This window comes from Oncorhynchus clarkii, chromosome 18 (genome assembly GCF_045791955.1).
Source record: "Oncorhynchus clarkii lewisi isolate Uvic-CL-2024 chromosome 18, UVic_Ocla_1.0, whole genome shotgun sequence".
NCBI classification, from domain to species: domain Eukaryota; kingdom Metazoa; phylum Chordata; class Actinopteri; order Salmoniformes; family Salmonidae; genus Oncorhynchus; species Oncorhynchus clarkii.
The window spans coordinates 46,284,509-46,311,265 of NC_092164.1; the positions used below are offsets into that span (position 1 = coordinate 46,284,509).

Below are 26,757 nucleotides of genomic sequence, written 5' to 3' on the forward strand. Positions count from 1 at the left end.
TGCAGGACCGGATGGGGGGTAACATAAGGCGTTTGGAGAGCGAGACAAATCACCATGTGCACCTTTTCCACTAATGGCTACCGTCAACACCACACAGACCGATCCTCCTGAGAACAGGACTCCTCTCTTTCAACTGGACACATGAAGGAACAGTTATTGGATCATCATTTTCTGTGAAATCTAAACAGTAGTGAAAACACTTTTGATTTCTTATTTTTTGGGTGGTAAAGTCTGTCATCATTCTGTTAATCAGGATCGACCGATTGGTGAGACAGACTAACCGACAAACTCGCCCTTTGGCGCGTAAGGATAAGTACACACCTTCCAACCAATAAAACGCCCAGTAGGCGAAACAAAAGCGCCAGTCGTGCCCTCCTAGCCGACCAGTAGTGCTTTGTGAAGTTTTCAGCACCACGAACCAGAGAACAGAGACAGTCACAGACGCGGGCGACAATAGTATAACCATGGAGCCATCCACTGTCCCCGGTGCTGAACCGGCTGATTTCGAGTTGTACTCGGTGATTCCATCCAATGTCACCTACCCGGACGACGAGATGGGGTTCGAGCCCAACGGAGGAAACTACACCCATCAGCTCCCGGTTCAGAGCGCCTCCAATATTATAGTAGCCATCTCCATCACGGCGCTCTACTCCGTTATCTGCGTTGTGGGATTGCTCGGGAATGTCCTTGTGATGTACGGTGTGGTGAGGTAAGGGCTTTCTACTGGAACTCTACTTAGCCTACTATCATTGGTGACAACTTACTTTTGATATTGTATGCCTATTATTGTCCGTATGAAAATGTGTGAATGCATATCCTTTTGGGGAAATGCATGATAGAAAAAGTGCTTTTCTCCCAAAAACTTTTAGGCTATAAAGGAATCGTTTATTTCGTATGGAAATTCAGTTTTTTTTTAATAGTACAATATTTTATGTGTGCCTCACCATGTTAGCTAAGCATAACGATGATTTGTCAAATGTAAGCACAGAAAATCAATCTTCGGTGACTTGACGTTGCTACACATACATTGTTTGGCAAAAAAATATATACTTTGCTTTCGTTCAACGATGATACATTTCTGCTGGTGAAACAGTGAATCAATGTTTACTCGCGCTTGAGAACCAGAGGAAAGATATGGAGTCTGGTGGAGTGTGTGTGCTTTTGTGTGTGTGTGCGCGTCTACTAGCCTACGTGCATGCTTCGGACTCGCTTTTATATTTCACATGCAGTCGTCCTCAGTTCAGGCCGATTTCACAGTGCACGCGCGCGCAGGGGCGCACACACACACACACACACACACACACACACAGACACACACACACACGCACACACAGCATATGGCTGGAGAGCTGGGCCAGGTCAAGCAGGGAGTCTCTTTTACCTCCATCTCTAGCTGGTAAATATGACGGCTTTCTTTCGTTTGATTTAGTTTGAAGTGAAAGGATTATACTTAAAATAATCCTCAAATTGGGCTAGCTTTAAAACATATTTTATTTTAAATGCTCCAACTTTACAGACATTAAGATCAACATGATTCAAATTGCAATTACTGCCATTATTATTGGCTATTCCCGATCTGCACCCTCCCTTAATTTAAATAGTATTGATGTCAGTGATGTGGTTACTGTTTACGATGACCTTACCATGCTGAGTGTACCCTTAAGGAGAATAATTATGCCCACATAACTAAACTGCTTGAACCACTGCACCACAGGCGACTCCCTCTGACATGTTTAAAGACATGGCAGGCTATGGCCAAACTTTGGGGACTAAACCCTCACAGTGTACTAAACTGAACCCTATTAGTCTACTAAACTGTCTGGCATTATAAGACAGTGAGTGTCAAGTCTAGTAAACTGGATGTCCAGTCTAATGCACTTACTTCCTCTGATGTCTACTAATAGCTTTATTGCCCACTGCAGTCAGACATTATAGAACAGTGACCAGTCTAGTAGCTCTGAATCCACTAATAGCTTTAGGGTTGTGGTCAATTCGGATTTGTTTTATTTAATTTATTTCCAACAATGAATTTGAATTGAATTGGCTAAATCCCACAGGAAGCAGAATTTGAATTGAAGGAAGTATAATTGGATTATAACCAATTAAAACAAATTCAACTAAGATGTGAAACATCAAAATATTTTATCAAAAGGTTATGCCACTTATTAAAGCAAAGAATAGACATACCATTTCAAATATTAATTAGATGATAACTCAACGATGTCAAGCAGTATTTTTCTTTGCCGTGAAATGTTAGATTCTTCCCTTCCATACTGCAGTGTTTAACCTAATGCATTCTGGCATTTTTCTTTCTTTCTAACATTTTGAACATTAAGGGAATAATGGATAATTATAGACAACCCACAACACAATTGTAGAATATTTCCATACCACTATAATTATTTACAATTATTTTACGAGAATGAGTTTTGAAAATGAAAATGTTCAACCTTATGTTATGCGGAGTGAAACAGGGGAACCCAAGAGCAGACTCAGATTAGGAAACTGAGATGAAGTAAGCAAGGTATTTATTGAAACACAGGGGGAAGATGGAGTGCAGGCCAGGGGAAGCTCGGGTGGGTTGCAAGGAACCATATGCGGAGGCTGAGGCTGTAGCGAGAGGGGTTTAGACAGGGTAAGCAGGTCCGGAGGGGAATCCAAGGGAGTAGTAGAGTGGGGAATCCAGGAGAGGATGACAAGACGTGGAACTGTGGAGAGGGACCACAGTCAGAGCGGGCGGAACTGTAGTGGAGAGGAAAACAGCACCAGGCAAAGAAAACAGGCACAACAGGCTCTAACAGTAACAAATGAATAGAAGCATAGACTGACTGAGCAGAGATTACGATCTGGCAGCGTGTAAGTGGCAGGGCTGAGTATTTGTCGAGGTCTTGATTATGGAACAGGTTACAGCTGGTGGGGATCTGCTCTGACTCCAGCACACCTGTCTCCGCCCGTACAATCACACACACACACTGAGAGAGAGAGTACTGTGGCAGCAGGTCAAGGAGACACAGAATTAGCAGTAGAGGACATTGTAAGAGCAGATGGGACACCTTATGCTAAATGGTATTGTAATCTTACATGATTTTCCATTTAAAATTTACACAGAAACCAAACCGGCTGCATGCGTGTGCCATCGTGCGCCATCGTGCTCCATCGTGCGCCATTGTGCGCCATCGTGCATAAATGTATTTTGTCTCCCCACACCAAACGCGATCACAACACGCAGGTTAAAATATCAAAACTCTGAACCAATTACATTAATTTGGGGACAGGTCGAAAAGCATTAAACATTTATGGCAATTTAGCTAGCTAGGTGTTGCTAGCTAATTTGTCCTGGGATATAAACATTGAGTTGTTTTTTATCTGAAATTCACAAGGTCCTCTACTCCGACAATTAATCCACACATAAAACGGTCAACCAAATAGTTTCTAGTCATCTCTCTTCTCTAGGCTTTTTCTTCTCTTGACTTTACATTGCGATTGGCAACTTTCATAAATTAGGTGCATTACCGCCACTGAGCTCGTTCGTCTTTCAGTCACCCACGTGGGTATAACCAATAAAGAGATGGCACGTGGGTACCTGCTTCTTTAAACCAATGAGGAGATGGGAGAGGCAAGACTTGCCGCACAATCTACATAAAAAATAGAACTGACTTCTGTTTTAGCCCTTGGCAATGCAGACGCTCGTTGGCGCGCGCGAGCAGTGAGGGTGCAATAATTGAATAATATAGATTTCTAACTTTATTTAGCAGCTCTAGCCTTTAGCTCAGTGTGAATGTTGCCTGTAATACATGGCTTCTGTTTGGGGTATGTACGTACAGTCACTGTGGGGACGACGTCATCGATGCACTTATTGATAAAGCCAGATGTGGTGTACTCCTGAATCTCATCGGAAGAATCCTGGAACATGTTCCAGTCTGTGCTAGCAAAACAGTCCTATAGTTTAGCATCTGTTTCATCTGAACACTTTTTTATAGACCTAGTCACTGGTGCTTCCTGCTTGAATTTTTGCTTGTACCACGAATCAGGAGGACATGGTCAGATTTATGGTCAGATTTGCCAAATGGAGGGCGAGGGAGAGCTTTGTATGCATCTCTGTGTGTGGAGTAAAGGTGGTCTAGAATTATTTTACCTCTGGTTGCACGTTTAACATATTGAAAGAAATTCGGTAAACCTGATTTCAGTTTCCCTGCATTAAAGTCACCGGCCACTAGGAGCGCCGTCTCTGGATGAGCATTTTCCTGTTTGCTTATGGCGGAACATTTATTTATTTTACAGCTCATTTATTGCGGTTTTAGCTCCATCCTCGCTCTGTGGTGGTATATAGACAGCTACGGGAAAAAAACAGATGAAAACTATTTGAGTAAATAGTGAGGTCTGCAGCTTATCATAAGATACTTCACCTCAGGCAAGCAAATCTTTGAGACTTCCATAAATATCGTGCACCAACTGTTGTTTACATAAATGCAATGGCCCCCGCCCCGTGTCTTACCAGAGGCTGCTGTTCTGTCTTGCTGATAGAGTGTATAACCCGCCAACTCTATGTTCTTAATGTTGTCGTTCATTCACGACTCGTGAAGCATAAAAACAGTTTTTAATGTTCCGTTGGTAGGATATACCTGCTTTCAGTTCGTCCCATTTATTTTCTAGCGATTGAACGTTAGCTAGCAGAACGGAGGGCAAGGGCAGGTAAGCCACTCGTCGCCTGGTCCTCACAAGGCACCCTGATCTTTTGCCTCAGAATAGTTTCCTTCTCCAGCGAGTCACGTGGACCAGGGCCTGGTCGGATGTCAAAAGTATATCTCTCGCGTCCGACTCATTGAAGAAAAACTCTTGTTCAGTTTGAGGTGAGCAATCCCTGTTCTGATGTTTAGGAGTTATTTTCGTCACAGGAGATGGTAGCAGCAACATTATGTACAAAACAAGTTACGAACAACGCAAAAAAAAAAATTGCATGATTGATTGAGGGCCAATAAGACGGCAGCCCTACCCTCCTGCAATGGTGACCAGGCCACTGTGGATCCTGCAGATGGACTGAGTGTCTTTAGAGTTGGGCTCAGTGACCAGAGGGTGGATACCAACCTACACTGCCAGGACGTTTTCTCTCCTCTCATCTCCTTTCTATATCAGGGCTGAGGTACAATAGTTGCAGACTTCGTTCAGAATTAAGCTGATGTCTTCCTCTCTGGGGATGGTGTAGGCAGTGACGTCAGAGGGCGTGTCAGTCGTCCGTGATGGTCATCATCTCCCAGGGCAGGAAGAACATGACACGGCCATCGCTGGTTGCCGGGTCCAGGAGACCCATCATGTCAGGACTGTAATAACCAGGGATGACTATGTGAACCCCAGCACTGGGCTGACAGATTTTAGCGTTCTTCCCGTCATCCATTTTCCTTAGAGTGTCAGTGAACAGTTCCGTGGAGTTGATGACACATTTGGCTCTGACGTCAAATACATTTCCTGTGATAACGTCCCTGCAGCGTGCCCCACAGATCTTCTCCTTGCCCATCTCAGCACTTGTCTTCTTCAGCAGGTGGACCACCTCTGTGTACTGTAGTTAACGATTGCAGCAGTGTGTCTGGCTGTTGTCAGGGCAATCTGCATTGTTATGCTGTCCATCATAGTAGACGATGGCTCCCACCAGCTTGTCTTTCTTCAGCACGGGGAAGAGTTCCAGGGCCTTGTTCTTACTGAGGACAGAGCTACTCTTCAGACACTGGCCTCCAGCCACCAGGTCTTACATCTTTATACTAGCTCAGTAGTATGGCAGCTGCCACCATTTGTAAACATGGAACATAATGGGTAGTGGGGCGATGAGCGGCGATGTCTAGCAGGTTGGAGCGCTCATGGAGAGCATCTTTCACCATCATGTATTGTTCATAATCTAATGTAATAATGGCCTTTTGGAGGTAGTATACTCTTCCGTGGCTGAGCTTGGTGCTCCGGCTGCTGGTCCCCGATGAGAAATCATTCCTCTCCACCAGGGCAGTCTTAAGGTTACGTGTGACAACACATCCGGAGCCCGCGGCCTGTCCCCTTATGACGAGGACATCAAACTCTTCAGTGTCTTGCAGGGTGGAGAGCTGAGCCTTTCTGGTTGGGAGCTCATCTTTAAATGGCTGCTGTAATTCCCCCTTCCGCTGCTACATACACCAGCCTGTGCCCATTTATTCTGTGGCTTTCTGTATTCTGACAGTTTGTGTTAGGCCCAGAAGAGCAGCGGCCGTCCCGGTCCGCATGATAGCTGTCCCTTTCAAGGCCTTCCAGAAGGCCATTGATCCTGATCCTGGAATGATTTTTAATGTTCAATTGATGATAACAACAGCAGGAGAGCCAGGGCGTCAACTGAAAACGGTGATACAATTCACAATATGATTTTTTAAATGTTTTATGGTGATGTGTAGAATAAGTAAGCCATTTGAATTTCAATGAATTTCTTTGAATTCAATTCCACTTCCTTTCATTCAAATTCTATTAAAATTCTGCGGCCTGTTGAGTGTATCCAACTCAAATTCAATTCAAATTCATGAATTGAATTGGAAATAAAGAGCAATCTGGATCTTAATTCAGAATTGACCCCAATTCTGTAATATATTATAGTTCAATGGAGCTTGACGGTAAGAGCCAGTAGGCTACCAACAGTACGAACCTTTCTCTCTGGTTGTCAGGAAAAATATACATCTAATGGCCTCTTCTGCTGTCTACTGTGAGATAATGAAAGGGGTTTTCATGACAAAGGACATTTGTTGGTTTCTCCTAGAGCCATATATTTTTAAGAGAGTTCGGCCAGGTTTTAGAACGGACTCCATGTTTATAATGCATGCCCAATACATTCCGTCTTTATTCTCAAAGTGTTGGCAATGTAACAATATGATACTGACTCCAACAGTTCCCTATGAAATAACCCGCTATAAACAAGCACAACCGAACATACCATCTAGCCACAACCACTTTAATGCCTTCTGCATTCTGCATTCTTCTTCTTCTTCTTCTTTTTTTTGCACATGGACTGCCGTTACCATGACAACCACCCCAAAATGTAAGGAGACAGAGAAAAAAAGAGAGAGAAAGATTAAAGGGAGAGATAGAACGAGGAAGATAGCAAAAAACAGAGACAGACAGACGGCGAGATAAACAGTGAGAGACAGAGAGAGAGAGAGAGAGAGAGAGAGAGAGAAAGTGGGAGAGAGAGAGAGAGAGAGAGAAACAGACAAATTTAGTATTTTATTAGGATCCCCATCAGCTGTTACTGAAGCAGCAGCTACTCTTCTTGGGGTCCACACAAAAATATAAACATGACATAATACATAACATCATTTGACAAGAACAGATCAAGGACTGAACTACACACATTTAAAATGGATAGGAAGAGTGTGGAGAAAGCTGTGACGTCGAGTTGGGTTCGATGCGTTCTAATTGTCTGGAACACAGGAAAAAAAACATTGACTAGTGGAGTAAAACGAGTGTGTTAGCCACCACAGTGAGTTGCTAATGTTCATTCACTGTGAATCGTGATTGACATTGAATATCAGTTTTAAAAGCACAGCATAGTGAGTAATTCAGCTTTTTATGAGTGTACAGTATATCCCCTCCCTCCGTTCCAGAGAGCTGTTGACTGTATCCATCTGGCTTTCCAGGTAGGCTAAATCACACACTCAAAGTATTTGAAAGAAAACCAATACTATTTGAACCCAGGTGTAGCCTGCTCCAGATTGAGAGCTAACTGGTGTGGCTGTGAAGGTTATTTTCTAGTATCCACGCTAGCATCACTTATAATGCATGCCCAATACATTACCTCATTCTGAGTGGTATTCTAGTGTTGATATTGGAACAGAGCTGAAGAAGTCCTCTGTGATTACTGACTAAGGGGACTGACGGGAGAGCTGAGAGCTGGAGCTGACACCACCACTGCTGTGGATCATTCAACTGTAACACAGCCCAGGTCTGCAGCACTCCTCCTTACCTGACAGTCAGCCATCCAAGTCACACACACACACACACACACACACACACACACACACACACACACACACACACACACACACACACACACACACACACACACACACACACACACACACACACACACACACACACACACACACACAGAAGCAGTATGAGTGTAGAGATGATTGTACCCAATGTACTATGCTATGACTTACATCTTACAACTTTTTACAATCACTAACATCCTTTTGTCCAATCTGTAGTCACATTTTCTAAACGCTAAACACAATTAGCCATCTGTTGTGGACCATACCATTAACACAATTCATGGTGTTTTCACAGAATATGCTGTCAATTCTATTTATTTTTTAATTTAAAAAATTAAGGGGAATATGCAGTTAATTAACACATTTCTAAAATGCTTACATTTTCTTTACATACAAGCTTACCCAATACCTAAGTTATGGATGTTTATTTTGTTATTTACAAATGCTTGCACACAGCATGCCAGAAATGAAGACCTAATATTCAAAACCTTAAATATAGTATAAAGTAGAGGTCGACCGATTAATCGAAATGGCCGATTAATTAGGGCCGATTTCAAGTTTTCATAACAATCGGTAATCAGCATTTTTGGACGCCGATTACATTACACTCCACGAGGAGACTGTGTGGCAGGCTGACTACCTGTTACCCGAGTGCAGCAAGGAGCCAAGGTAAGTTGCTAGCTAGCATTAAACTTATCTTATAAAAAACAATCAATCTTAACATAATCACTAGTTAACTACACATGATTGGGGATATTACTCGTTTATCTAGCTTGTCCTGCGTTGCATATAATCGATGCGGTGCCTGTTAATTTATCATCGAATCACAGCTTACTTCGCCAACCGGGTGATGATTTAACAAGCACATTCGCGAAAAAAGCACTGTCGTCGCACCAATGTGTACCTAACCATAAACATCAATGTCTTTCTTAAAATCAATACACAAGTATATATTTTAAACCTGCATATTTAGTTAATATTGCCTGCTAACATGACTTTCTTTTAACTAGGGAAATTGTGTCAGTTCTCTTGCGTTCAGTGCAAGCAGAGTCAGGGTATATGCAGCAGTTTGGGCCGCCTAGCTCGTTGCGAACTGTGTGAAGACCATTTCTTCCTAACAAAGACCGTAATTGTACATAATTATGACATAACATTGAAGGTTGTGCAATGTAACAGCAATATTTAGACTTAGGGATGCCACCCGTTAGATAAAATACGGAAAATTTCCTTATTTCACTGAAAGAATAAACATTTTGTTTTTGAAATTATAGTTTTTACCATATTAATGACCTAAGGCTCGTATTTCTGTGTGTTATTATATTATAATTAAGTCTATGATTTGATATTTGACAGAGCAGTCTGACTGAGCGGTGGTAGGCAGCAGCAGGCTCGTAAGCATTCATTCAAACAGCACTCCTGCATTTCACTCAGCATTCCTGCATTTGCCAGCAGCTCTTCGCTGTGCTTCAAGCATTGCGCTGTTTATGACTTCAATACTATAGTGCCTATAAGAACATCCAATAGTCAAAGGTATATGAAATACAAATGGTATAGAGAGAAATAGTCCTATAAATACTATAATAACTGCAACCTAAAACTTCTTACCTGGGAATATTGAAGACTCATGTTAAAAGGAACCACCAGCTTTCATATGTTCTCATGTTCTGAGCAAGGAACTTAAATGTTAGCTTTTTTACATGACAAATATTGCACTTTTACTTTTTTCTCCAACACTTTGTTTTTGCATTATTTAAACCAAATTGAACATGTTTCATTATTTATTTGAGACTAAATTGATTTTATTGATGTATTATATTAAGTTAAAATAAAAGTGTTCATTAGGTATTGTTGTAATTGTCATTATTACAGGAGTAGTTGGACCAGGGAGAGGAGTAGTTGGACCAGGGAGAGGAGTAGTTGGACCAGGGAGAGGAGTAGTTGGACCAGGGAGAGGAGTAGTTGGACCAGGGAGAGGAGTAGCTGGACCAGGGAGAGGAGTAGCTGAACCAGGGAGAGGAGTAGTTGGACCAGGGAGAGGAGTAGCTGGACCAGGCAGAGGAGTAGCTGAACCAGGGAGAGGAGTAGTTGGACCAGGGAGAGGAGTAGCTGGACCAGGCAGAGGAGTAGCTGGACCAGGGAGAGGAGTGGTTGGACCAGGGAGAGGAGTAGCTGGACCAGGGAGAGGAGTAGTTGGACCAGGCAGAGGAGGAGCTGGACTAGGCAGAGGAGTAGTTGGACCAGGACAAGGGAGAAGGAGAGGTAGGGGGAGAGGAGTAAGAATGCGTGGTGGTGTTTAAAGGAGAGTAAGAGCTGTTGTCACTGATGACGTAAGAGCCACCACCACGGACCATGTGATAAACCACGATCTATCGCTGAGAGATGCTGGTGAAAGAGTCCAGCCTAATCTCATATGGTCAACCATGGCTTCCATTATCCATAATTTTCAACAAACCAACAGGTATGTAATGCATTTCACAAGGGCTTCTCCTATCATTACTGTTGCTATGTTCCCACTGTAACTGTAGGCCACCAGACCCAATGCAAATACATATGTTGTTTTTTGTTCCTCTAAAGGACGCAACGTCTACCTCCCTCGGAGGAAGAGGAAAGCTCCTCAGTGAAGACCAAGAGCATGCCATTGTAGGATTGGTCATTGCTGACAATGCAGTAAAACCGAGAGAAATTCAGACCAGAATTGTAAAGGACAACCTGGTATTCAACAATGTGAAAGCATCATCCTGACTACCATTGCTCGGACTCTGACCAAATACAGAGTTCGAATGAAACAGTTGTACACAGTTCCTTTTGAAAGGAACAGTGAGTGGGTCAAGTAACTCCGGCACCAATACGTACCAGGTATGGTGTCTATCCAATATGTCTTGTTCTATAGTGAGATTTACACTATGGGGTCAGGGAACTCCGGCACCAATACATCCAGGTATGGTGTCTATCCAATATGTCTTGTTCTATAGTGAGATTTACACTATGCTACTCTACATGTAAACATGGGTTACAGTACATACAGTAGGACATACTGAAAAGCATTTACACATACTGTGTTTGATTCGTTTCAGAGAGTCAAGGAGTTGGAGGCTAATCAAAACTCACATGAAATAATTTATGTAGACGAGGCAGGGTTTAATTAAAAACTTCTTAGGGCTAGGCCCCTTTTTTCTCCACTTCCTGTCTGAATGACGTGCCCAAAGTAAACTGCCTGTTACTCAGGCCCAGATACCAGGATATGCATGTAATTGGTACCATTGGAAAGACAACACTTTGAAGTTTGTATAAATGTTAAAATAATGTAGGAGAATATAACAGAATAGATATGGTAGGAGAAAATCCAAATAAAAACCAACCGCAAATAGTTTTTTTGACAGCTGATGCTCTTACAATGGAAAGTATAGGGGCATACTGAATTCTAGCTCCCAGGATGCATTTCCTATGGCTCCCACAGGTGTCAGCAGTCTATGTTCAAGGTTTCAGGCTTGTAACTTCCAAAATTAATAAGAAATATCAGTTTTAGTACAGGGACACAGTCTTGGAAATGTGTGTATGTGCGAGCGATGAAGGCACCTGATAAAATCGGTTTCCTATTGAACATACTTCTTTCCGTAAGAAATATTATAGTTTGATTACATTTTAGGGTATCTGAGGAATATTTGAAACATATTTTGACTTGTTGAAACAAAGTTTAGGGGTAGATTTTCGGATTCCTTTCTCTGCCTGTTGAACGAGTGGATTACTCAAATCAATGGCGCCAACTAACCAGACTTCTTGGGATATAAAGAAGGATTTTATCTAACAAAATGACACTACATGTTATAGCTGGGATCCTTTGGATGACAAATCAGAGGAAGATTTTCAAAAAGTAAGTGAATATTTAATAGCTATTTGTGAATTTTAAAAACTGTGAGGGTGGAAAAATATTTTGATGTGGGGCGGCGTCCTCAAACAATCGCATGGCATGCTTTCGCTGTAATGGCTACTGTAAATCGGACAGTGCAGTTAAATGAACAAGAATTTAAGCTTTCAACCGATATAAGACACTTATATTTACCTAAATGTTTAATATCCATAATTTGTATGATTATTTGAATTGCACGCCCTCCAGTTGGGAAGTTGTCCCGGTAGAGGAACGTCTAGCCCTAACCTGGCAAAAGCACGTCGGCGGGGAAGAAACGTCATCGGGAAAAGGGTCACCGTTGATATGCCAGGTCAGAGAGGAGCAAATATCACAATGTGTGCTGCAATCTCGAGTGCTGGTTTGTTCCTGCAGAAATGTCAGATTGAAACCTACAACAAGCTTTTGTTCATAGATGACCTCCACCAACAACTGGTGCCAGAAGCAGAAAGGGAAAAGGTGGGGGCAGGGAACATGAGGACATTTGTGAATGTATGGGACAATGTAGCATTCCACCATACACATGCAATCACAAACAGGTTTGCAGCCCATCTAAGAATGGTTTCCCTTTTCCTCCCCCCCTACTCACCTTTCCTCAAACCCATTGAGGATTTTTTTCTGCCTGGAGGTGGAAAGTGTATGATCATCGGTCACATGACCAAATGTCCCTCCTGGATATGGATGCCGGCTGCTGACACATCTCAGCTGAAGACTGCCAGGGGTGGAAAAGGCAGGCCAAGCGTTTCTATCCAAGGTGCATAGCGAGAGACAACATAAGATGTGATGTGGATGAGAACATGTGGCCAAATGCTGAAGATGGTATAGATTAGAACACGATGGGGCATTTTAGAGTTTTTTCCCTTCTGGAACCAAAGGTCATGTATGTTGGATGTGTTGTTGATCCAAAGGTCATGTATGTTGGATGTGTTGTTGATCCAAAGGTCATGTATGTTGGATGTGTTGTTGATCCAAAGGTCATGTATGTTGGATGTGTTGTTGAACCAAAGGTCATGTATGTTGGATGTGTTGTTGAACCAAAGGCCATGTATGTTGGATGTGTTGTTGAACCAAAGGTCATGTATGTTGGATGTGTTGTTGAACCAAAGGCCTTGTATGTTGGATGTGTTGTTGAACCAAAGGCCATGTATGTTGGATGTGTTGTTGAACCAAAGGCCATGTATGTTGGATGTGTTGTTGAACCAAAGGTCATGTATGTTGGATGTGTTGTTGAACCAAAGGCCAAGTATGTTGGATGTGTTGTTGAACCAAAGGCCAAGTATGTTGGATGTGTTGTTGAACCAAAGGTCATGTATGTTGGATGTGTTGTTGAACCAAAGGTCATGTATGCTGGATGTGTTGTTGAACCAAAGGTCATGTATGTTGGATGTGTTGTTGAACCAAAGGCCAAGTATGTTGGATGTGTTGTTGAACCAAAGGCCATGTATGTTGGATGTGTTGTTGAACCAAAGGTCATGTGTGTTGGATGTGTTGTTGAACCAAAGGTCATGTATGTTGGATGTGTTGTTGAACCAAAGGTCATGTTTGTTGGATGTGTTGTTGAACCAAAGGTAATGTATGTTGGATGTGTTGTTGAACCAAAGGTCATGTATGTTGGATGTGTTGTTGAACCAAAGGTCATGTTTGTTGGATGTGTTGTTGAACCAAAGGTAATGTATGTTGGATGTGTTGTTGAACCAAAGGTCATGTATGTTGGATGTGTTGTTGAACCAAAGGCCAAGTATGTTGGATGTGTTGTTGAACCAAAGGCCATGTATGTTGGATGTGTTGTTGAACCAAAGGTCATGTGTGTTGGATGTGTTGTTGAACCAAAGGTCATGTATGTTGGATGTGTTGTTGAACCAAAGGTCATGTTTGTTGGATGTGTTGTTGAACCAAAAGTAATGTATGTTGGATGTGTTGTTGAACCAAAGGTCATGTATGTTGGATGTGTTGTTGAACCAAAGGTCATGTATGTTGGATGTGTTGTTGAACCAAAGGTCATGTATGTTGGATGTGTTGTTGATCCCTGGCAGTAATGTCATGTTGCTAATAAAGCTTTTACTGCAGCAAATCTGTCACGTACTATTTTTTCTACTGTACATTCTATAAAGTAAAGATGACTCATTCACTTTTAGATAGTATGTTGCCAAAAATGCAAACATTCGACACTCAACCAAAAAAATTGGAGTGGTTTACAGTAAAAAGAAACTGAATTATGAAAAACTATGGATTTCATATTGTCTATTGTATGCAGGCAGAACTGAAACATGAAAAGTAATGTAGTTTTTGAAATGTAATCAACTGTTAGTATTTTGAAAGCTGTTGTGCTATAATTGACTATATGTTCCTCTTGGATAGAAATCATGTGCTTTAATAGAATGTTTTGACAGAATGATTAGATATTGAGTCGGGTTTGGCGTGTTTTGATAGAATGTACGTAGAGAAAGTTTTTTTGCATTTTGAAATGTAGAGTTGGTCTTCAATGAACAAAGTGTGGTTTTGAGCAGAAATGAACTATTTGGCTAATTGTGTGATGTAGGTGTGTTGCTGTGTTAAGAGTTTAGAAAAAGTATCTTAAGTATAGGTAAACGCTTGTTAGCAATTGTTAAAAACTGTAATGGCTAATGTTACGAATGTGTGGGGGTGCAGTTGATAAAATGTCTTGCTTGAGTCGTGTAGCTGGGGAACTACAGTAGGTGGTGTGCTTGGTTTATCATTACGTAGGGAATTAGTAGAGCTGTCTCAGGGGGAAAGCTCACTCCAAAACTGTGGAGAATCATCCTATAAGTTTGAGTAAGATTACCTTCAAACTCTGGTATACACCATTAACTGCCATCGTATGGCTCTGATTAGGTTGAAATCCTTTCTTTGGAGAAGTGTTTACTCAAACACACAAAGATGATAAATTCCAGCCTGAAATATTGTACCCAGTGGAGTGGAAGCTTTATTGGGGTGTTTTTTAGGATGGGTGTGAGTTAACACCAGCTCCCGTGTCTTGCTGCATGTCTCCTCTCTTACTCGGTAGAGTGCGTGTGATCTACTTCTGTCCCGTCAGCTTGAAGAACACAGCGAGAGCTCTGGGATGAGTAGTGTGTGTTTGGTCAGGGAGGCGGTGGGAAGCGATGAGGGGTAGAGGGCACTGCCACAGAGTATGGAGAAAACAGCGGGGGAGAGATTATGACAGATCAGACTTCCTGCTGCAAAGACAAATTGTTACACCTTTCCTATATTCAAGTTATTTGAAACATATTCAAGTTATTAGCCTCATGAACATAGAAAGATGGTTGCAGTTTCTGTGCCACAACTGTTCAATCTTTTAAATACGTCTTTACTGGTAACCAGAATGTGTTTGTCATGTACTGTCATGTTGTCTTGTCTCTGTCCTTTCCCTTCACCCTGTCTCCCTCTGCTGGTCGTTGTTAGGTTACCTTTTCTCCCCCAATTTCCACCAGCTGTGCCTTGTCTCCTCCTAACCACCTCGTCACCCCGTTTCCCACCTGTTCCCTTTTTCCCTCTGATTAGGTCCCTATATCTCTCTCTGTTTTTGTTCCTGTCCTTGTCGGATTCTTGTTTGTTTGTGTCATTCATGCCTGAACCAGACTGTCGTCATGTTTGCTGTAACCTTGTCCTGTCCTGTCGGAATCTGCCGGTCCATCTGAGCCTACCTATGTTTGGTAATTAAAGAAGCTCTGTTTAAGTTGATTCGCTTTTGGGTCCTCATTCACGCACCGTGACAGAAGAATCCGACCAAGAATGGACCCAGCGACTTCGGATCCTCTCCACTCAGCCGTCGGGATCCAGGGAGCGATGCTAGGCAGACACGAGCAGGAATTGTCTGCTGCTCGACATGCCGTTGAGACCCTGGCCACCCAAGTCTCCAACCTCACAGAACAGGTTCACCATCTCCGCCTCGATCCACCGGCCACTTCCAGGGCTTTCGAATCTCCGGAGCCCAGAATCAATAACCCGCCGTGTTACTCTGGGGAGCCCACTGAATGCCGCTCGTTCCTCACCCAGTGTGATATTGTGTTTTCTCTCCAGCCCTACACTTTCTCCAGGAGCACTGCTCGTGTCGCCTACGTCATATCTCTCCTTATTGGACGGGCTCGTGAGTGGGGCACGGCAATCTGGGGGGCAAGGGCTGAGTGTACTAACCAGTATCAGGACTTTAAGGAGGAGATGATACGGGTTTTTGATCGATCTGTTTTTGGGGAGGAGGCTTCCAGGGCCCTGTCTTCCCTATGTCAAGGCAATCGATCCATAACTGACTACTCTATTGAGTTTCGCACTCTTGCTGCCTCCAGTGGCTGGAACGAGCCGGCCTTGCTCGCTCGTCTTCTGGAGGGTCTCCGCGCAGAGGTAAAGGATGAGATTCTCTCCCGGGAGGTTCCTTCCAGCGTGGATTCCTTGATTGAACTCGCTATTCGCATTGAGCGACGGGTTGATCTTCGTCACCGAGCTCGTGGAAAGGAGCTCGCGCTCTCCGATGCCCCCCTCTCCGCATCACTACCATCTTCCTCTGCCGGCTCGGGAGCTGAGCCTATGCAGCTGGGAGGTATCCGCATTTCGACTAAGGAGAGGGAACGGAGAATCACCAACCGCCTCTGTCTCTATTGCGGTTCTGCTGGTCATTTTGTCACTTCATGTCCAGTAAAAGCCAGAGCTCATCAGTAAGCGGAGGGCTACTGGTGAGCGCTACTACTCCTGTCTCTCCTTCAAGATCCTGCACTACCTTGTCGGTCCATCTACGCTGGACCGGTTCGTCAGCTTCCTGCAGTGCCTTAATAGACTCTGGGGCGGAGGGCTGTTTTATGGACGAGACCTGGGCTCGGGAACATGACATTCCTCTCAGACAGTTAAAGGAGCCCACGGCCTTGTTCGCCCTGGATGGTAGTCCTCTCCCCAGGATTCAGCGTGAGACGCTACCTTTAACCCTCACTGTTTCTGGTAATCATAGTGAAACCATTTCTTTTTTGATTTTTCGTTCACCTTTTACACCTGTTGTTTTGGGCCATCCCTGGCTAGTTTGTCATAATCCTTCCATTAATTGGTCTAGTAATTCTATCCTCTCCTGGAACGTCTCTTGTCATGTGAAATGTTTAATGTCTGCTATCCCTCCTGTTTCCTCTGTCTCTTCTTCACAGGAGGAGCCTGGTGATTTGACAGGGGTGCCGGAGGAATATCACGATCTGCGCACGGTGTTCAGTCGGTCCAGGGCCACCTCTCTTCCTCCACACCGGTCGTATGATTGTAGTATTGATCTCCTTCCGGGAACCACCCCCCCCCCGGGGTAGACTATACTCTCTGTCGGCTCCCGAACGTAAGGCTCTCGAAGATTATTTGTCTGTAGCTCTTGACGCCGGTACCATAGTCCCCTCCTCCTCTCCCGCCGGAGCGGGGTTTTTTTTTGTCAAGAAGAAGGACGGGTCTCTGCGCCCCTGCATAGATTATCGAGGGCTGAATGACATAACAGTGAAGAATCGTTATCCGCTTCCTCTTATGTCTTCAGCCTTCGAGATCCTGCAGGGAGCCAGGTTTTTCACTAAGTTGGACCTTCGTAACGCTTACCATCTCGTGCGCATCAGGGAGGGGGACGAGTGGAAGACGGCGTTTAACACTCCGTTAGGGCACTTTGAATACCGGGTTCTTCCTTTCGGCCTCGCTAACGCTCCAGCTGTCTTTCAGGCATTAGTCAATGATGTCCTGAGAGACATGCTGAACATCTTTGTTTTCGTTTACCTTGACGATATCCTGATTTTTTCACCGTCACTCCAGATTCATGTTCAGCACGTTCGACGTGTCCTCCAGCGCCTTTTAGAGAATTGTCTTTTTGTGAAGGCTGAGAAGTGCACTTTTCATGCCTCCTCCGTCACATTTCTCGGTTCAGTTATTTCCGCTGAAGGCATTAAGATGGATCCCGCTAAGGTCCAAGCTGTCATTGATTGGCCCGTCCCTAAGTCACGCGTCGAGCTGCAGCGCTTTCTCGGCTTCGCGAACTTCTATCGTCGTTTCATCCGTAATTTCGGTCAGGTGGCAGCTCCTCTCACAGCCCTTACTTCTGTCAAGACGTGCTTTAAGTGGTCCGTTTCCGCCCAGGGAGCTTTTGATCTCCTCAAGAATCGTTTTACATCCGCTCCTATCCTTGTTACACCTGACGTCTCTAGACAGTTCGTTGTCGAGGTTGACGCGTCAGAGGTGGGAGTGGGAGCCATCCTTTCTCAGCGCTCCCTCTCTGACGACAAGGTCCACCCATGCGCGTATTTTTCTCATCGCCTGTCGCCGTCGGAACGTAACTATGATGTGGGTAACCGCGAACTGCTCGCCATCCGGTTAGCCCTAGGCGAATGGCGACAGTGGTTGGAGGGGGCGACCGTTCCTTTTGTCGTTTGGACTGACCATAGGAACCTTGAGTACATCCGTTCTGCCAAACGACTTAATGCGCGTCAGGCGCGTTGGGCGCTGTTTTTCGCTCGTTTCGAGTTCGTGATTTCTTATCGTCCGGGCTCTAAGAACACCAAGCCTGATGCTTTGTCTCGTCTCTTCAGTTCTTCAGTAGCCTCCACTGACCCCGAGGGGATTCTCCCTGAGGGGCGTGTTGTCGGGTTGACTGTCTGGGGAATTGAGAGGCAGGTAAAGCAAGCACTCACTCAAACTCCGTCGCCGCGCGCTTGTCCTAGGAACCTTCTTTTCGTTCCCGTTCCTACTCGTCTGGCCGTTCTTCAGTGGGCTCACTCTGCCAAGTTAGCCGGCCACCCTGGCGTTCGGGGTACGCTTGCTTCCATTCGCCAGCGTTTCTGGTGGCCCACCCGGGAGCATGACACGCGTCGTTTCGTGGCTGCTTGTTCGGTCTGCGCGCAGACTAAGTCCGGTAACTCTCCTCCTGCCGGCCGTCTCAGGCCGCTTCCTATTCCCTCTCGACCGTGGTCTCACATCGCCTTAGATTTTGTCACCGGACTGCCTTCGTCAGCGGGGAAGACTGTTATTCTTACGGTTGTCGATAGGTTCTCTAAGGCGGCTCATTTCATTCCCCTTGCTAAGCTTCCTTCTGCTAAAGAGACGGCACAAATCATCATCGAGAATGTTTTCAGAATTCATGGCCTTCCGTCAGACGTCGTTTCGGACAGAGGTCCGCAATTCACGTCTCAATTTTGGAGGGAGTTTTGCCGTTTGATTGGGGCTTCCGTCAGTCTCTCTTCCGGCTTTCACCCCCAGTCTAACGGTCAAGCAGAACGGGCCAATCAGACTATTGGTCGCATCTTACGCAGTCTTTCTTTTCGCAACCCTGCGTCTTGGTCAGAACAGCTCCCCTGGGCAGAATACGCCCACAACTCGCTTCCTTCATCTGCGACCGGGCTATCTCCTTTTCAGAGTAGCCTCGGGTACCAGCCTCCGTTGTTCTCATCTCAGTTCGCCGAGTCCAGCGTCCCCTCCGCTCAGGCTTTTGTCCAACGTTGCGAGCGCACCTGGAAGAGGGTCAGGTCTGCACTTTGCCGTTATAGGGCGCAGACTGTGAGAGCTGCTAATAAGCGTAGAACTAAGAGCCCTAGATATTGTCGCGGTCAGAGAGTTTGGCTCTCCACTCAGAACCTTCCCCTTAAGACGGCTTCTCGCAAGTTGACCCCGCGGTTCATTGGTCCATTCCGTATCTCTCAGGTCATTAATCCTGTCGCAGTGCGACTTCTTCTTCCGCGATATCTTCGTCGCGTCCACCCGGTCTTCCATGTCTCCTGTGTTAAGCCCGTTCTTCGCGCCCCCGCTCGTCTTCCCCCCCCCCCCCCCCCCCCCATCCTTGTCGAGGGCGCACCTATCTACAGGGTCCGTAAAATCTTGGACATGCGTCCTCGGGGCCGTGGTCATCAGTACCTAGTTGACTGGGAGGGGTACGGTCCTGAGGAGAGGAGTTGGGTTCCCTCTCGGGACGTGCTGGACCGTGCGCTGATTGATGATTTCCTCCGTTGCCGCCAGGTTTCCTCCTCGAGTGCGCCAGGAGGCGCTCGGTGAGTGGGGGGGTACTGTCATGTACTGTCATGTTGTCTTGTCTCTGTCCTTTCCCTTCACCCTGTCTCCCTCTGCTGGTCGTTGTTAGGTTACCTTTTCTCCCCCAATTTCCACCAGCTGTGCCTTGTCTCCTCCTAACCACCTCGTCACCCCGTTTCCCACCTGTTCCCTTTTTCCCTCTGATTAGGTCCCTATATCTCTCTCTGTTTTTGTTCCTGTCCTTGTCGGATTCTTGTTTGTTTGTGTCATTCATGCCTGAACCAGACTGTCGTCATGTTTGCTGTAACCTTGTCCTGTCCTGTCGGAATCTGCCGGTCCATCTGAGCCTACCTATGTTTGGTAATTAAAGAAGCTCTGTTTAAGTTGATTCGCTTTTGGGTCCTCATTCACGCACCGTAACAGTGTTATGTGTTATATGGCTACAATTAGATTTTTTGAAGTGTGTTTTTTTGATTGCTTACTAAAAAGCTATTGTTTACCTTCTATATTTCTAAATACATAATGTATATTTGTTTGGCCACCACTCAGATCATATTTTGGCCCAACAATCCCCAGGTCTAAATGCTAATGTCTCCAATTCGTAGTAAACTGGCTGATTGAAACACCCTCACAACAGAGTGTGCACTCACAGAGGATGTCTACAAGCAGTGTGACTAACTCGGGTTCGAGTCTGCGTCTCCATAGAACCACACGACTCTGTTAGCCTTCTGAGCTAAACCCTCAGTAGTAAGTCATGAAGCAAACACAACTCTTCCTCAACTCATCTGGTTAGTTATCAAGCAAGAATGTGTCACTATACCACTTCCGTTACAGCAGCAAGATATATTTTCATGTTTTGCTGCCTTTTAAACTGTCTGAAAGTTACACACTGTGGACTGGAGCCCAGCGAACAAGGTCAATATTGGGACGAGTGATTAGCTAGTGGTGACAGAGTGTGATCAATGACTCTGGGTGTACGTGCCTAACATACAAATGATGCCTGTGGTCCGATGAAGCTGTGATCAATAAGGCAGTAATCAATATTCACCAGCGTCAAGAGAAGGAACCGTTCCATCTCCATCCCGTTTCTCCTGGAACCAAGGCCACTGACTGGCATTTTTTAAATGACCCTTTGTTCCCTGCAGCAGTGAATCTAACACACGCGCGCACGTGTGGGGACATAGAGGTTGCCTCTGTCCAAGGTTGGATACGCCATTCTAGGAGATACTTCCCTCGATGTTTGGCAAGAGAAAACGTATCTTGTGATGTGGACAAAGTATTGTGGCCAGACCCAGGCCGGAGAAGAGATGAAGCGTAGCTTAGCCCTGGTGACTGCCCCCCCCGGGACCCCACACACACAATTGTGTTCTTTACTGTATTCTAAAGAATATACTTTTGGTTTACATATGTTTATGGTTTTGTTGTATGCTACTGTATACAACAGTAATGTTTGGCCTAATAAATATTTTCTGTTTCTACATTGCATTGGTGTTTACAGTGTACTTGTTACCCCTCTCAGCAGATTACTTTCACTGTAGAACATTGTATTGAAATGTAGATATAAGCCTATGAAGGACCAAAGAGCTTTAGATTTAGAACAACAGTGTTTACATGGTATATCCAAAAATGTACTATTATGAAAGCAGTGTTTGCCATTTGAAAGCAGTGTTTGCCATTCTTTCTGACGTGTGTTTATGGCATTTTGAATGCAGTGTTAAATTTTTAAGGAGATGTGAGGCATTTTGCATTTTGTGTGTGCAGTTTTAGGAATTGTGTGTAGAGTTTTGAAAAAAGGAGACAGTTTTGAAAACGTGTAAAAGCATTTGGGAAAAACTGTAATACGACGTTGGAACAAATATCCCACAGTTTCTTTTCAAGCTTCCAACAGGGAGGATGGACATACAAAAACTTGTGACATTAGCTAACTACTACAGGTCCAGAACCAGTTAAAAGGATAGCATTAACAGAGTGGGCACTGTGGGCAAATATCAAAGCTCATCTTCTCCCTCCTTTTCTGTGATTAATGCACAGCTGTCATCAACATAGCACGTTGTGATGAATCCTGCCTTGATGCTGTAACCTGCTGAGAAAATGCTTCGGGTTGGCAGCTGCAACCCCCGTAAAAATATCCAAGCCAGTTCCCTGAACCGACTGTACCGTACAGTGCTGTACAGAACACCGTATCCTTTTACCATCCTGCCAGTACTGGTGTGTTTCAGCTCCTGTTTGTGTGACACCGTGCATATGACATCATGGCTCTTCCCCCACCACCCACCCACGTCTTCTCTCCTTCTCTAGCCACTTCATCAACATCCACCCACAGAGCCCAGAGGCCACCCACTCGATGTGTCTCTCGTCACATCTCCGTCTCAGTGTGCGTGTGTGCAAGAATGTGTGTGTGCATCATGTGTAAGCCCTGGCTCCTGTAACATTGGCTCAAGGCAGATGGAAGTAGGCCATGGTTTAGACAGTTAACACCAGAAGGGACTTGGTGGTGAAGGGGAGGTGTGTGTGTATGTGTGCGCGTGTGTGTGTGTGTGTGGAGGGAGTAGTGTAGGAGTGTAATCCCGATGATGATTCCACATATGCAGATAGCAAACCCATCCAAGGGGTATAACAACGGCCTCTGATTCACTGTTGTTTTATAAATATGATAAATATGAGACACTGCTGACAGTGGAGCTAGGGAGCACAGACAGATTCATAGATTAAGTTATGCTGAATCAAAGGGTTCTAACAGACGGAGAAAGAAACCTCCCGTCAAGAACAATACAAATGTCTGTATCCTGCTATATTGTGCCTCAGAACACATCTGAGCACCAGAAACTCCAGGCAATAGTTTTAATCTGGCTCTGACTCGGATTTATAGCCTACTGCTGTTTGCTAATTGGTGTTCTTATAATGTGAAGAAATAGCCTCTCTGTTGCATTAGCCTAAAAGGTTTTTTGATGCGAGTGGTTATATTCATTTGGGATCTATCGCATCCCACAACTGTCCCGGAGTATGTATGGAATATGTTTTTCTCACACAGAAGGACAAGTTGACCAATAGGTTAGGTAAACTGAATGTACTATGGGGCATTTTAGATTGAGATACCTGTAGGCTAGTGTTTTTGCTGTTCGTCAGACATACTCATCTTGTTGGCTGGCGAAAAGTACATTTAGACAGTTCTAAGATCTGCACCTCGGAATTCAGGAAGAAGGACACATGCAGTTGCGTCCCCGGTGTGTCTGTCTTCACTTGGAGCCTACTTTGGAGCTGAGATGCCTGTGAGAAGGACCCAAACACGTGACGGGCATTGGCTAATAATAATTCAGATTTATCCCATGATTGACACGTCTTTCAGCCATCTGTCATGCATATACAATCGATCGCCTTCCACCTGATCAATAGAAATATATTATTATGTCTCGGGGAACTGAGATGATATGTATGCAATAGGCCATTTTGATCGTCTCAGTTCATCTCTCCATGACATTAGGCAGAATAAGGACAGCGAAGAGACTTTTGTGAGCAAGAGAAGCACAAGGAAAGATAAATCCACCCCAGCTGAGAGCTCAGAGCTCTGTGTCTTATCATACTACATATTGATTAGTTCCTTAACTACAGGGAGAATTCAGTACAGAAAGGAGGACATTTATCTAATTCCAACTCCAAAACCAATTGTGATTAAATCGCAACCCTCCCCTGATTGAGATCGAGGACTAGAGCCTCCAGTCGTCTGGTAATTCGATGTGTGTGTCTATGTGTACATTGGCATGCGTGTCTGTGTGTCTTGATGAGATGTATTTTGACCAAAATGAATAGCAGGTCAAGTGCAGAGTCAGTAGGGTTTAACACTTCTGTGGGAGCCATAGGAGCAGAAGAGTAAACAGCAAATGACCAGCAGCTCTCAGCAGCAGGCACTCGACAGCCCTGCCCCTTCTCACCCCTAACCCACCATTAGTCTTATACGCAAATGGGATGCCTAAACATGGGATGGTCATCACAATTCTGGCTCTAGGTCTCTTTGCTGACTTCCATTATAGCCCCAGTCCCCAGAGGGAATTAGCTGGTAGTGTTTATATAGTACGAGCTGTAAGTGTCTGTTTATACATGTTATCGACCAAGGAGAGGAAAATCAACAGGCTACAATGTATTTATTACTGAGCAACAGGGAACAGTTAGGTTTGGAGCTTACAGTCACTGTCAACTACTGACCAGCGCCCAGACCTGATTTCCATATTCCAGTAAATGTTGTTTACTTCATTCTGAGTGTTGTTTGGTTTAATTTTGTTGTCATTTTGGCTTTTGAAAGGCAATAGCTTTTATGGTGAACACACACATCTGGACCATTGACTAAATGGACCTAATTTATCCACAAAGCCGTTCAGCGTGGGTGCAAATATCTAGTCGACAAGCACTGTACTCTTTTAGGCAAACAAATGACAACACTAATGTAGTCTGTACCTCTACAGCCTTTTACATACAGACCCACGGGCAATGACTAACAGAATACTGTTTTGAAGACAAAGTCAGTTAAGATAGAATATACAGTTGAAGTCGGAAGTTTACATACACCTTAACCAAATACATTTAAAATCAGTTTTTCACAATTCCTGACATTTTATCCTCGTAAACAATCCCTGTTTTAGGTCAGTCAGGATCACATGCTCTTGAGAAGGTCTAATTAATAAACACTAAAGAAAACTTATCTTTGAGGGAGTTACGGAAATTCTAAATTGGCTTATTTTAGAGGAATAGACCAAAGAAAATCAGAAGTAGTTATGATCTAATACAGACCCATAGTGGGAAATGTTATCAAGAAAATGTTCATCTTAAAACAGTGATCATGATCTGATCATGTCAATGCTTTACCAAAACCATACACTGAATTATGTGGTTAGAGCAATTTGTAGCTCACTAATGCTTTAATCTCTAATCACTCATTCAGATAGAAATAGAAATGTTTCCTGAAAACAATTAGAATAGCATGTTTTCCTGTTCCACCCATGTTCAACACACAGCAAGAGATCAATTATCTTTACTCATCTGCCTCTGTCCACAGATACACCAAGATGAAGACATCCACCAACATCTACATCTTTAACCTGGCTCTAGCGGATGCCCTAGCCACTAGCACACTGCCCTTCCAGAGCGCCAAGTACCTGATGGGGACCTGGGCGTTCGGAGAGGTCCTCTGTAAGGTGGTCATCGCCATTGACTACTACAACATGTTCACCAGCATCTTCACCCTGACCATGATGTCTGTGGACCGCTACATTGCTGTGTGCCACCCAGGTAAAGGGAGAGAAGCATTCCACATGGGACCCTATTCCCTTTATAATGCACTACTTTTAACCAGAGCCTAGGGAGGCTCTGGTTAAAAGTAGTGCACTTAATAGAGAATAGGGTGCCATTTGGAATTCATCCTGATCAACTCCTATCCTCTCGCGTAAAGAAATCAAAGGGTGCTTAGAACCAATAATCCACCACATAAAATTTAAAAAAGGCCAGCAGTCACTGTAATATATATTGCAATTGAACCGTAATTTCCTGTGTCACCCAGTGAGAGCCCTGGAGTTCAGGACGCCTGCCAAGGGTAAGATCATCAACGTTCTGATCTGGGTTCTGTCCTCTGCCATCGGAGTACCCATCATGGTCATGGCTGTGACCAAAACGACAGACAGTGGTGAGACAGCATTGTTAAACTTGCACTTTTTTTTACACTTCTTTCAAAAGGATTTCTTGTATAGCCTCACCCATGTTGGAGTTTTCATCATTTGAAACTCAACATGTTTTTGGGAATTTGTCTGTTAAATTCTTTGTTTTTTAATCCCATAAGGGGATAAATCCCTCTTACTGCAAAAATGTACAGTATATTAAATCTTTGGTCAAAATATAAATTATCTCTATAACATAAACCTACTACAGTCTCCTCTCTAGAACTGTCTGTTTTTTAATCCCATTAAATAAGGGGATTAAGTCCCTCTTCCTGCAAATTTACAGTATGTTAAATCTTTGGTCAAAACCCCTCTCTCCGCCTTTCACCACTCTCTCCGCCTCTTCACCCCTCTCTCCACCCCTTCACCCCTCTCTTCCTAGGTCAGACTATGTGCACGCTGAAGTTCCCCGACCCTGACTGGTACTGGGACACGGTCACTAAGATCTGCGTGTTCATCTTTGCCTTCATCGTCCCTGTCATGGTCATCACCATCTGCTATGGTCTGATGATACTGCGTCTGCGCAGCGTCCGCCTGCTCTCCGGCTCTAAGGAGAAGGATCGCAACATGCGCCGCATCACCCGCATGGTCCTCGTGATCGTCGCAGCCTTCATCATCTGCTGGACACCCATCCACATCTTCATCATCATCAAGACCCTGGTGGAGATCAACTCTACGTAAGAATTTATGTTTTGTGGTATTTATTTTCTTGTTAATTTTACTGTGTGCTTGTATTGCTTTTTAATTAATCTTGCTTATTTTATTAGGTCAAATTACTTGGAAAAAGGGCATAAAATAAAATGAATTATGCATCATTTATCATTGCTTATTATTAACAGGAACCCCTACGTGAAAGCCAGTTGGCACCTCTGCATTGCGCTGGGCTACATGAACAGTAGTCTCAACCCTGTTCTCTATGCTTTCCTGGACGAGAACTTCAAGAGGTGCTTCCGGGACTTCTGCCTGCCCTGCCGGACCCGCGTGGAACGCAACTCCCTCAACAGGGGTCGGAACGCCAACAGGGAGCCCGTGTCAGTCTGCACTCCGACTGTAGCTGGGAAGGAAAGGAAGCCTGTATGACTAGGCATGGACCAGATCCCTTGTGGTTCTGGTTCTCAATCCAGGAGGGCCCAGCAAGACTTGCAGTCTGAGGTCACCCAGATCTCCACAACAGAGT

The 26,757-nt window shown here is 44.4% G+C and overlaps 1 protein-coding gene and 1 pseudogene across 1 annotated transcript; one reads left to right on the forward strand and one right to left on the reverse strand.

Moving 5' to 3' along the window:
• The first annotated feature begins 464 nt into the window (after positions 1–464).
• On the forward strand, positions 465–26,757 carry LOC139372673 (delta-type opioid receptor-like). Its single transcript, XM_071112458.1, has 5 exons — positions 465–709; positions 24,926–25,158; positions 25,427–25,549; positions 25,963–26,257; positions 26,420–26,757. Exons 1-5 carry the CDS (start codon positions 465–467, stop codon positions 26,658–26,660), a joined length of 1,137 nt encoding a protein of 378 aa, XP_070968559.1. The 3' UTR covers positions 26,661–26,757.
• On the reverse strand, positions 4,990–6,278 carry LOC139373903 (glycerol-3-phosphate dehydrogenase, mitochondrial pseudogene; annotated as a pseudogene).

Bases quoted from the DNA above. Each gene is read 5' to 3' on its own strand.
- LOC139372673 (XM_071112458.1), top strand. From the start codon at position 465: ATGGAGCCATCCACTGTCCCCGGTGCTGAACCGGCTGATTTCGAGTTG. The intron at 710-24,925 runs GTAAGGGCTTTC...CTCTGTCCACAG, and splicing joins GTGATGTACGGTGTGGTGAG to ATACACCAAGATGAAGACAT. The intron at 25,159-25,426 runs GTAAAGGGAGAG...TGTGTCACCCAG, and splicing joins CATTGCTGTGTGCCACCCAG to TGAGAGCCCTGGAGTTCAGG.